Below are 12,990 nucleotides of genomic sequence, written 5' to 3' on the forward strand. Positions count from 1 at the left end.
GCACATTCCAATTCAAACAAAAAGTAAGTAAAAGAATGGTGTAATGACAAGTGAATACACCAATCGCACTCTAGGTGCAAAGACCCCAAGCACCATCCGTCGTTGAATGAGAGACCTGCTTTGAGCTTCTCCATGTGTACCCACGGTAGGACGGAATGGTGAACTATTTCCCAAACCCCTTACCGTAACGAGATGCCTCTCAGACCAAGCCTCCCCGGACCAGCTCTAGGGCAAAGTTGGGCACTCACGTGGCTAGGGAGCGGAAGGAAACAAAGCGTTGCTCTGCCCAAGCGGGTGGAATAGAGAAAATCGAAGCCTATGCCCTCTGCTCGCTTTTCCCCTTGCATCAAATGGATCGACGACCTGACCTTGACGCGTCGACCGCAGCGTTGGGCCACATAACGTTCAGCTTTGTAGGCCAACCCCTAGGCCAAAACATGCACCCACACTCACAAGGCTAGTGGAGAAGGAGCACATTCCAACCTGAACAAGAGGAACACAGGAGGCAATGCGACGAGATGGGATCACATGCCAGCAACACCGCATGTGGGAGCAGCAAGCTCCACAACAACCAAGCAGCCCTCAGCATGCATGATGCTCGAGTAAGTCAACCCACCCGAGCCAAAAGCAAACAGTCATTCATGGCCGACCCCACACTCTCAAGTGAAGAAGATCGAGCGAACAACCTTGGCAAGGACAAATCCCGCATGATGAGTTCGATGAGGATCGAGTCAATAAGAGTGACTCACCAATGGAGCACTCATGCTTGCCCGAACAATCATGGCAGGCGCATCATCTGGCCAAACAAAACCGTCATAAACTCCCCGAGGCCCCAAGAAGCATGACCCGCTCGAGAACGTCGGGCGCCTAGGTGCACACTCGAATGGTGTATTAGGGCCACTCCACCCGGGTTCGTGGCAACTGCTCCCCTAGAGGGAGGCCCAGCGGGAAGCGACAAACACGCTGCCCCTCTCGAATGCGGCGGAGCATGCCATGGCACGTGGGCACGAACCCCCATAGCCCAATAATGGCTCAACGACGAGCCTAGCCGAACAAAGCGATTCATAAAGGTCGACAACACGGAGATTAAATAGCTTGGGCAAAAATCCTTCATGCCAAGGATCATCGAGACAAGTCATTCAAATAACTAACATTGGCAATGACAAAAGGGAAATCAGAAAGGGAAACGCATACATCACAGCCTCAGGGGCTTACGCGTTTGCTAATTACAACACTGTCCTAAACATTGGGATCATCGACTTCTAAAGCCACGAACAAAAATATCTAGTCCAACGCATTACAGGACTAGATGGACCCGAGGTTATAATAATCGTCGAATCCCCCCCTTCTTGCGACGAACATCTTATGAAGCGGAGAAACCTGTACAAGGTGTCTCTAACCTTTAGAGCCGCATCGAGGGTAGGAGAGGACTATTGAAAGAAGCCTCAAGAATGATCGCCTCACGGAGCTCCCTCTAACATCTGAGGAAGAGGAGCCTGCCAGAAACTACCCCGACACTGATTTCGGTAAAGTAGGGGAGGAACACTTGGCGACGAGCCAGCGAGCAGACCGCCGAGTTGATGCTTGAATGCTCCTAGACCTAGAGCTAGGAGCCGTGTGCCCGCCAACCATGGGGAAGCTCAGCAGCCTGAGCCTCCCATGGCATCATTCCTCCCCATCTTTGCAAAACTTCCTCTAACACCCATGGAGGATGAACGCCGACAAGGTGCGGTGGAGCCCGATCTCTGAAGGTCCCTCCCGGTGGTGGTGAAGCCACCGGAATGGACCACGAACCATGACGCCCGATGGAGATAGCCATTCTCTCACTTGGATTGGACATCGGGGAAAACTCGAAAGACAGGAGAAGTGGGGATGAGGTGCTCTGCCCTCCTCTCCCTTGACTTAAATAGGTGGCATGAAGACGAAGGCAGAGAAGACAGCGATCGACATTCGAGATGGGCGCAAACCCTAATACACACTCATAATCAAGAGGTAGGAGATGCGGCAGTTCAGTCTCCAAGGCGACACAAAGATCAAACAACGGTCATAGGAGGTACATCAAATGCACGCGTACACTTCGCCATTTACTAACTACTCTCGCAGCATAGGGGAGGCGGCTAGGGAAAAGACTGAGCGACGGATGCCAATGTGGTAACGTATCTTGAGTAAGCCCCATACCTTTCACCCTCATTACTATATTTTGATGCACGCGCCCACATTTTATAGCGCACAATTGTACGCGAGAGGGTGCCACCAGGACGTAATGTGGCTAGGGGAGGGTGACAACCCCCCAGGTTCACATGCCGAGCGGCCCTCCACATCCATGACCCCATGTCATGCTTAGGAAACTCTCTATTAGGCTAGTTCATAGAAGGGCTCGAGGCCGCAAAAGGGATAGAGGCAGGGAGGAGATGGGTCCCCGTGGCTCTCATCGATGGTGCCAAGCCACATGACCATCTCTCCCTGTGTCCAAGTTGTCCGCTTTGATGTCTCTCGGGTTGACCCCCTCAGGGGGAGGCATCTTGCCCTCTGACCGCTGCGGAGGCAGTTGGGAACCAATGGGATTGACGGCCGATGATTTATAGGACATCTCACATGAGGCACAGCCGAACTCCACATCGATTGGGGAGGATATCAGGTCCCGCTTGGAATACCCATAAACCCTGATGAGGCGCACCGCTCTGACCATGTGGTTATGGTGGACATGCCTCTCTCCGCGTGGCGGCGTGGGCTGAAACCAAACCTACCTATAACAAGGCATCACGACCCCTTGGGGTTGATAAAGGCGCCAGGGAAAGATGGAGTCGGGTCCCCATGGCCCCAAAAAAGGTTAGAGCCAAGCCCCGACCAACTTCACCCCAAGACCTAGGTCTCTGACCTAAGGCCTGCTCTAGGGACTCATAAACCATCAGGGGTCCGCGACCACTCTGGGAGAGATCAATGAAGCAAGAGGCCAGGGCGATGCGCACTGCAGAACCCAAAGTGTGATAACGGCTCAGTCATGTGGAAGAGACAGAAGGTCCAAGACCTACGAGCCAATGCATGATCGTGGAAAACCTCACGACCATAAGCGAACAGGTCGGGGAAATATTTCCTCACATCGTCAATATGAGAAGAACCCACCAACAACCTCAAGCTGAACCCACAAGTCTGGCCCTCACAACATGGAGGCCCACAGCCTCCGCAAAGAAGAGAGTCAGCGTTGAGAAAAGGGAACTCTCACCCTGAGTATCCATGAGTACCAAAGCGATCATGTCACACGACAATGCAAAAGGTACAAGGGATATGATGCCACCTCATTGGCGATACCTATAAAAGCCAAAGGGCGGATGCCACAAAGGTAGGAAGGGTGAGGCCAAGGTTTGCCCCACCATCTCTCTCGCAAGCATCACGCTCCCACGGCCAGAGCGTGGGAGGAAAATGACGCCGACTATGACTAGAGGGCCCTCCATGTGCGCCAGGAGACTTCTAGGAAGCACTCCTAGAGAGCATGGAGCCCACCTAGCCGACGGGAGCCAGTCCCATCCTCACGAAGGCAGAAGGAGACCGACCGGTGATCGAAGTGCACCCGTGTCACGACTGCACCCTGCTTAGCATAGGCAACGAGATAAGGCAGTGCTACTTCATCCTTCTCCCATTCCACAAACGGCACAAGGCATACACCAAGTGACCCCCCTCAAAGGTCACGACGCACCGCTGGCCAATGCACGGCACCTAGGAGGAAGCTAGAGATGTCCCTAGCCATCGTCCGCTTCGGGCACCCAAACAGACATGGTTCGGGGCAAGAAACGGTGGACATATTGAGGCTCGAGGTCGCGTATGACCAAACTCGGCACCAGTGACACCTCCCGCTCCCGCGCTTGCAAGTTCCCTTCTAGCACCACCTGTTGGAAGGGGCGACATTGGCCCTAGCCATCATCAACGATCCCTAGTGGGACGCCTAACGAAAACCGCATGGTTCCCCTAAAACAACGTTACTCTTGTCTCTTCACCCTCTCAACTCCCAGCCATATAGGAAAATTGGGAGGGTTTGAAGTCACAGCCATAGGTAGATCAAACGGTAGAAGAGCCTCGATTTATGGGACCAGGGCAGACCAAAACTGCAAGAAACTCCCACGCCGCGTGGCGGGAGAGTTCGCAGCTAATGCCAGATGCCCGCGTAAGATCAAGGGAATCAAAACCCTCCAAAAAGGCTAGGCCGATACAGCATCAACGAGACCACTCAACCCCCGCCTAGGACATGAACCTTGATACGCAACACACTGAAGCGGCAAGGCCTAACAATCGCATATCGCGTCGTTAGGGCGACCTGACAAGATGCAGCAGCCACCTGCCGCATTAAAAGCACCAACCCATGAGGGGTCGAGCGACAAAGCTCAGACAAGACATGGCCATGAACTTGTGCTCCAACGCACACTCGCATCAGCGCTTTCACGATCACCTCATGGTCATAAAAGCGCTCGAGGGCTACTATCGGGGTTATAACCCTAGGGTGTCCCAAGGCACCGATTAGTTAGCCGATGCGTGGCCCACAATACAACAACTAACGAAGGCCCGAACGACCAAGGCCTAGTGAAAGCTGAGCGGAGCGAGCCAGCCACCGAGGCTGGGGTCATCCCCAACCACTTCCACCCGCCTTAGCACACGACACTCGCAAGACGCACGACCTATCCCCGTCATGACCCCCGGAAGGGATGAGGGGAGGTCAAGCGTAGCCAGGCGCGCCTACTCCGACAAGAGCAGGCATGCCATACTGACCCCGCAAGGACTGAGGGGATAGTAGTCACCTCGACCCAGTCAGACACCATCCATGTGCCATGTCGCACCGATGAGACAACACCGCACCGCGATAACAACGGGTACGATACCTACCGTCCAGATATGGACCGACTAGACACTTGTATAATCCCACCCACTACAGGATGGGATCCACGATAAGGTACTCAACGAAAAGGCCATCTAGACCGATAGAGTGCTCTGACCCCGATGATCGGGGTCGTGGCCCTTGGCCCCACGAAGCGACCAAGCGAACGACGACCCAAGGCAGCTACCTACTTCGGGTACGATGCCCTGGGGAACTAGGAGACGATGACGAAGGCCACAACGAACACCGAGTTGTATAGGACGGTTGATGAACCACCATCGAGTCTACAGTGCCGCCACAGCCGGCACAATTGCGCCACGCCACATCCTGCCACAAACGAGGCCAGAAGGCCATGACGATAGCTACGACCGGACGTGCACCAAAAGACGATGTAGCTTGCAAGCCAAGTTAGCTAGGCCCTCCCTCAGGCTCTCGACCTTTCGGTCGGGAGAACCTCCTCTTTGTACAAGCCCTGGCCCCGAACTCTATATAACGGCAGCCATGGCACCCATTTTGGGACGATTTTAGATCCTCTACCATTCCATTCATTCACCATTGTAGTAGGGCTCCTGGAGCTTCTCTTCGGGTAGCCCTTCGTCTAGCATAGGTCCTTTCATCCCTTCCACCTTTCTTGCACCTCCTATTATAAGAACTTCATAGCATTCAAGCGAGGAACACGCACTCGATCATCTCTGAGACTGGACATAGGGCTCTGCCCTGAACCAGTATAAATTCTCGTATCTATTGGATGCTACCATCGTCTTCCTAGAACAACGCGGCACTCGTATAAGTTCACTAGTCTGGTTTACAAAACACCGACACCAACTGTTGTTAATTGATTGTTAGCTTGTGTTCTAAATGGCCGATAGTGAACTCTTTCTCCAACTGTTGTAATCAAAGGAGAGAGAAAGAGAAAGAGGCGAATGTTACCAAAAATTGCTGCACAAAAGAGAGAGAGAGAGAGAGAGAGAGAGGGGTGAAAGGGCATGGTCAAGGAGAGTTGCAGCACATTGATCGATCGTGATAGGAATGGTTGTGCCTTGTACCTTGCAAAAGAAGGTGATATGATGTGAATCTATGGAGCACATCGATCATGATAGGAATGGTTGTGCAACAATTTTGTTTGCAACTACTGAAGAAAGAGTTCACTATCTGCCATTTAGTACAAAAGCCAACGGTGACAGTTGGGCTACAATTGCCATATGTCAGAATGCAACCATGGAGAACAGAGGTAGTTGGAAATTGAACTGCCTCTATCATGGCCTCCAAAATGAGTCGTTTCTACAAATGCCCAAAACGAGCCTCCTCTAGAAATCGATATTTAGAGGCAGCTCTATTTGTAGCTGACTCTGAAAATTGATTTCAGCCGTCTCTTAAAATAGGAGCTGCATAGTATTCAAAATTTTCAAATGACCTCGGATGGAGAAACGAACAAAACGAAAGTTGTATACCTCAAAAGGTTATACAACTTTATAGTTGACAACTTTTTTTTTCATTTGAAATCATCTATGCATGGAAAATTACTTTGAATTTTTCACATTTGAAAATTCAAAATTTTCAAACGACCTCAAATGAAGAAACAACCAAAACGAAAGTTGTAGATCTCAAAAATTTATGCAACTTTGTAGTTGACAACTTTTTCATTTGAAATCATCTATGCAAAGAAAATTATGTTTGAATTTCCTTACATTTGAAATTTGAATTTTTCAAACAATCTAGGATGAAGAAATGACTAAAACAAAAGTTGTAGACCTCAAAAAGTTATAGAACTTTGTAGTCGATAACTTTTTCATTTAAATTCATCTACATATAGAAAAGTACGTTTGATTTTCTTATATTTGAAATTCAAAATATCCGAATGACCTTGGACGAAGAAATGACCAAAACCAAAGATGTACATATCAAAAAGTTATTAAACTTTGTAGTTGACGATTTTTTCATTTAAATTTTCTTAGGGTGTCAAATACTCATTCTAAAACCAGATGAAGATAAATCGAGGAGGACGAATATCTTATTTGGAGTGGTTAGGGCCACATGTCGCGGGTTAGATCTCCGTGGCCGTGAAGCACATATTTTTCGAACGAAAAATCACGTGACTAACTACGACGCGTACGTGAGACTGTCTCTAGAAATCCGGTTTGTTTTAACGGCAGCCCCCAACTGGCAGGTCTCCGACCAGTAACAAATTTCTTCTTGCTAGTACGGTGCTGCATATATAGTTAAGAGTTAAGATGTCTCATTTTATTAGAAGGACGAATTTTGGTCAATGTACCAGCACGTACACTGTACACAGCTCATGTTGATATTGACGACGACGACGCCATTTTTCCTTCGAGGAATGTTGACAACTTCAAGTACTACGTTGGTATTCGTATCTATACATGGATACTACTGAACGTCATCTTTGCTCCTCGATCACAGGTTGCTGGTAAATTTGTTTTAGCTACCAATTCTTCTCATCCATTTTTTTAACCCTCATCTATCCGTAATCCCAGGATCATTCGATGAACCCCGCCCGGCCCGTCGTTGAACCCCACCAGTCGTGCCACACGTGCGACCGAAAAGGTTAGTAGCCGTGATGCTGGGACCAGTCACTCGGCCGATCTCTAATAGGCTCACCCGGTTTTGTAGTGTATTATCGCGACACGTTTTCCTGTTCGCCACTGCATGATTGACCACCAATCACTGTACTGCTGCGGCCAGAAGTTTCCTTTCCCTTGTTTCTGATGGAGATATCGGTACGGTGGCTATCCAGGGCAACGAGCCTGTCTTGTCCACGCACAGCTTTCTTCTTCTGCTGCTGCTGTTGCGCTGTTGCTGTTACGGCTATTGTTCATGATCAACGGCCTCCTAGCTTGCTTTCGCCGGAACAGTCACGGTTCTATCTGCAGTCGCGCATGGGATATGCCTGTCTGCCTCCATGACACATGCATGTCTCCATTAACAGCAGCACACACAGCAGCTTGATTACTGGCTACAGTTCGATCGCAGCTCATCCATATGTGTATCAGTCGGCTTGATCGAGCTGCCTGGCACCCTTTTGGAGTGCTTCCGGACCGATTCAAAGGGGGAGAAGACCTAGCATAAAAAAGGGAAATTAAACAACAATACTTTTTTTTCCTTTAGATGAGCTGCGTGGCTTGCTTGCTTTCTTTACTCAGTAGTAACTGCAAACTGTGAGTTTCTACTTTCTGACGGCCGGCTGACTGATGCGCGTGTACGTGAGATATGAAAGCTAATGAGCTGATTCGGCACAGCCAATCACTGGAGGTCTCGCTAAATCACCGCGTAAGACCGCGCAAATGCAAGTAGCGAGCAGCGCTCTGATTCTCAGCCTTGGCCCTTGGGGCCTTTGACTCGCCAACCTAGCTAGCTGACGGCAACCGTCTCGCTAAATCCTGGAGGAATTATGTGGCAATTCCTAACACACCTGGTCGTCGTCGCTAATGGAAGAGAGAATTTCTCCCAGGTCAGCGTACGTCTCCGATTGTTTATAGTTATGACTATGTCGCTAACTTGCCGACCTATATTTTGGTCAAATCACGAACATATATAGACGACGAACAAATTTCTTGCCCGGACCTTGATTGTCTAGTCGTTCAAATATAATTAAGAGTTTTGAGGGCAGTTTTGTATGTACGCATACGTCCAATGAACTAAGCCCGTGTTTAGTTGCCAGGCCAAATTCCAAAAAAGTGCTACAGTACCCATCACATCGAATTTTGCGATACGTACATGGAGCATTAAATGTAGACGAAAATAAAAACTAATTGCACAGTTTAGTTGGAAATCACGAGACGAACGTTTTGAGCCTAATTAAACCATGATTGAACACTAATTGCCAAATAAAAACGAAAGTGCTACAGTAGCTCAAAATCCAAAATTCACCCAACTAAACACCCTCTAAAGGTACAACTGTTTTGTTTCGTTCACATGCAGGAATTCAATTGGAACGTTCTATAATAAGCTGGTCTTACCATCTGGGCAAGTTGGATTGAAAACCTAGCGCGACAACTAGGTCATAGTTTATAGCAAGTAAAGCTATCGTTCCTTTCAGTGTTAGCTCAAGTTCAAATTTAAATAATCCACTAGCTGATATTTTCAAAAATCAACCCAACAAAGGACGATGTTTGCAAAGACACAACTACGTACTCAATCCCAAAACAAATTACTTCTAGAGTCATCCTAAGTCAAACTAGTTTGACCAACTTTTGCAGCAAAAACTAACAACATCTATGACACCATACAAGTAGATTACGAAATTATATTTCATGGTGTATCTATTAATGCTAATTTGATGTCATAAACATTGATCTTTTTTCTATAAATTTGGTTATACCTATAAGATCATTTGAGATAACTCCAGAAATTGATTTATTTCGGTGAGAGATCGAGAGTAATTGTTTGGGTTTGGGGGTGTGTCGAACAGTGCACCACATCTATCATAATATCATCCTTACTCAGGCTTTAGTGGGTATGGGTAATAGAACCTTATGTTAAACATACCTCCTCTTAAGTCGCCTTGGCTCTGCTCATCTACTTCTTTCAATTAGTAGAGAACCCAAAAAGATGAAACTTGTCTCTCGAATAACAACCCTCACCAAGTTGTTTCTACGTGAATCTAAATCCCTATTAATTGCACCATTAACATTATGTAATAAGGAATATAAAACATCTTATTATGACCACATCATCGATGTATTCGTAACACATGTCCATTCCTGGATGTTTTTTCTTCGTGAAAGATATAGAATAAGAAGGTCAAGCAGTAGCAGTAGCACGTACTCAGAGCCATGTTGGGAAGTCAAGTGAGAAAGCGTGACCCTAACCGGTCACCCCACCTGTACTGTGGAACCTAATCACGCTCCTCAAAGCATATATGAGAGTCCACGTAATATTGTATGTTATAGATTCTCAGAAGAAGGCCGTATACTCGGTGTTCTCACGCCCAAGGCGCGCCGATAACACGTTAGTCGTTCAGCATATACTGCTCCAGTAATATATTACATTCTAAAAATTTTAAGATAAATTAAGTGAGAACATAAAAGACACATGTACCCTCATTTTATTTCCTAATCAGAGGTTATTATCAATATGATTAATGATGATTGGTTGATAAATGAAAAGTATTAATTTAATACATAACTGATTTTTGTCCTCTAAAATGTATTATATTTGAGGATAAAATTTGAATGTTAGAGTACACTATATTACAGGATGGAGGGAGTATATATTTCGATCCTGTCGTGCAAACGGCAACCTGTCTTAAAATAAAAAGGATGATCATTTCGGCGCTGCTTTAGGAAATGCAGTAGTGTTCATATCCGGATAACTCCACGCGGCTACGCGAACCCTTCTTTTTGGCTTAATTTGGGTTTTATATTAGTTAGGGCTACAAATATATGTGGCGCCTTTTCGCCTACCACAGCAGGTACATTGAACTCGAGATGGGTTGCCGGAGTTACGGTTGATACCGAACCTTCGGCAGAGAGCTGCTTGATCGGATTATCGGAACCGTGCATGCATGTTGACCTCGCTCGTCCGTCCCGGACCCCCCGGGGCACTTGCCATTTTCTATTTCTACCTCTCGGATCGGAATCGCGTACGCACACGGCGTTGCTCGTGCGCGCATCTCGTTCGGCGGGTTCTAATCAAGCGATGATGGTATCGATGCCACGGCTTGCAGCGACCGCGGAACCGGTGACCACGCGTTCGGCACATGGCCGGGGGGCCAATCGCCTAATCAAATCATGAGCGATACAACACTGATGAAGCACTAATAGCGATAGCGATAGCGATAGCGAGAGAGAGTCAGAGAGATACATACGTACACACTGAACTGAGCTCAACTGAACCCATGTGAGCATGTGACGTGCAGCAGGCGCTTCATTCAGCCCCGCAGGCTCGGTCCTGCGTACATATCCTATACATATACAGGCGTGCGCACGTATAATTGTGGTATAAACAAGGGCGCAAACACGTTTTGGGGCTAACCACTACGGCATCGCCATGTGCGGCCACGTATTATTTGACGATCGGGCTCCGGGTCACCCGGTCCGCGTGCGAGCGTATCTAAATAAGATTATTAGCTTACTGTCATCGGTGACCGTAATCCATCTAATCAGTGTGCATACTGCATCTTCTCATGGTTTAATGATCTGTGTTTGCTAGCTCGGCAGATGATGCCAACGTGTCACGTGTAGCTGCAGCTCAGGCCTTGCTTTGGCTGCGTATGTACTGTACTCTACAGCTCTACTAGTACGTACGTCCGTCGTCAGGAGCAGCAGAGCAGATGGGCCTTGCCGCCTTGTCGCATACTACTACCAGCGGCTAGCGGTCCACGAGCGAAGCTTCCCTTCGCTCGGATTACTTGCTTGGCTTGCTGAGAATCCTGGGATGACGAGACGAGAGGTCTATAAATATTGAGTGCGGCAAGCTCACTGCCTCTGCATCTTACTCTGGTCCTCTCGTCTCGTCGGCCCTCGGCGGTTCAGCCCGCAGCCGCAGGCCACAGAGACGGACCTGGACACCAGCGCCAACGAGCGAGCCTCCAGCCCTCGACCCCTCGAGAGGGTGAGGCCGCAACTAGCACTCTAGCAGACGCGCGCGTCGAGCGGCAGTCATGACGCTGGACACCCCGGCCGCCGTGGTGCTGGAGCTGATGACCATGGGGCAGCAGTCCGCGGCGCACCTCGGGGACCTGCTCCGGGCCGCGTCCCCGGCTGCGGCGTCCTCGCCGCACCAGGAGCTCGCCGCCGAGATCCTCCGCTGCTGCGGCCGCGTCATCGACGCGCTCAGGGACACCGCCGCCGCCGCCACCAGCGGGCGCAAGAGGAAGGCGGCGGCGGTGGCCGAGTACCAAGATGCAGCAGCAGCAGCGGGAGGCGCGGCCAGCTGGTCTCCTCCTCCGGGGCCGCCACTCAAGAGAAGGTGCGTGGGACTGCCGTTGCCGTCTCCCTCCCTCTTGCACAACAGCCAACAGGCTTCTCTGTTTATTTGTTCGGCAACTGAAAAGCAGCATGATGATGAGTGCTTCGCCGTTCAATTTCACAGGGCGCGCGGCGCAGAGGCGACCAGGGAGGTGACCAGCGGCACGATGGTGGACGGCTTCATCTGGAGGAAGTACGGGCAGAAGGACATCAACGGCCACAAGCACCCGAGGCAAGTAGTAGTTTTCAGCAGCAGCTCAATCCGTTCCATTCCGTCGTGGCAACTGGCAATCGACTGACCGCATCTGATCCCCTGGCCTGCAGGCTCTACTACCGCTGCGCGCACAAGGACCAGGGATGCAACGCGACGCGGCGGGTGCAGCAGACGCAGGACCAGCCGGCGGCGTACGAGATCGCCTACTACGGGGAACACACGTGCAAGGGCGCGGCCACCGCGTGGCAGCAGCTGGGAGCGGCGCCCGCCGTCGTCGACTTCGGCTCCAACTCCTGGGGGTCCGCGGACGCCAACAGAGGCTCGCCGGCCTCGACGATGTCGCAGGGAGGGTGGTCGTCGGCGTCGTCCGAGGTGGGGTTCGAGGCGAAGGCGCTGCTGCACGAGTGGCACGACACGGCTGCTCCTGATCCGGTGATGGAGTTCCTGGACGGCTGCTTCGGATGGGAATCCGTCCTCCAAGACCGCTTTGACTTCGGCGGTCTCCTCCATGACACGGCTACGTTTCAGTAGATTTTTTTTAGATTAGCAGCAAGCAGACCAGCAGTAGATCTGGACTGGACATGTGTTGTCGCCGTCGCCGTCGCTGTAGTAAGTGTACGTGAGAAGATGAGTGACAACAACCTACGAGGGTCATAGGCTCGCTAAGAAGCCTGGTTCGCCGTAGAGCACACTTGCTACTCCCTAGTATCTTGTTTCGCGTTCTCAAAAAGAGGAATGTCATTGTTGTGTTTTTATTAAAAAAAACTTCACTACTTTCCCCATTAGAAAATGGAGCGGAGCAAAGCAACAAAGTGACGTGAACTTGAGCAAGTGGCCGTCAACAGTCAGCACTGGTTCAGGCAAGACGGGCATCATGTGTGAAAACCAAAACGCTTCGAATTGGACGCATACTTGACGCATCCTTCTTTTCTTTTTATTTTTTTTATTTTTTTGAAGGGATACCTGACGCATCTTTGACAAGC

General features: G+C 49.8%; 1 protein-coding gene across 1 annotated transcript; it reads left to right on the forward strand.

Moving 5' to 3' along the window:
• The first annotated feature begins 11,301 nt into the window (after nucleotides 1-11,301).
• LOC136459310 (transcription factor WRKY45-2-like) lies at nucleotides 11,302-12,696 on the forward strand. Its single transcript, XM_066459183.1, has 3 exons — nucleotides 11,302-11,794; nucleotides 11,918-12,025; nucleotides 12,118-12,696. Exons 1-3 carry the CDS (start codon nucleotides 11,487-11,489, stop codon nucleotides 12,536-12,538), a joined length of 837 nt encoding a protein of 278 aa, XP_066315280.1. The 5' UTR covers nucleotides 11,302-11,486; the 3' UTR covers nucleotides 12,539-12,696.
• Nucleotides 12,697-12,990: the final 294 nt, after the last annotated feature.

Source organism: Miscanthus floridulus, chromosome 6, assembly GCF_019320115.1.
Source record: "Miscanthus floridulus cultivar M001 chromosome 6, ASM1932011v1, whole genome shotgun sequence".
In the NCBI taxonomy this organism is placed as follows: domain Eukaryota; kingdom Viridiplantae; phylum Streptophyta; class Magnoliopsida; order Poales; family Poaceae; genus Miscanthus; species Miscanthus floridulus.

Coding starts and splice junctions, on each gene's coding strand:
- LOC136459310 (XM_066459183.1), top strand. CDS start 11,487: ATGACGCTGGACACCCCGGCCGCCGTGGTGCTGGAGCTGATGACCATG. Junction 11,795..11,917: donor GGGCCGCCACTCAAGAGAAG/GTGCGTGGGACT, acceptor TCAATTTCACAG/GGCGCGCGGCGCAGAGGCGA. Junction 12,026..12,117: donor AACGGCCACAAGCACCCGAG/GCAAGTAGTAGT, acceptor CCTGGCCTGCAG/GCTCTACTACCGCTGCGCGC.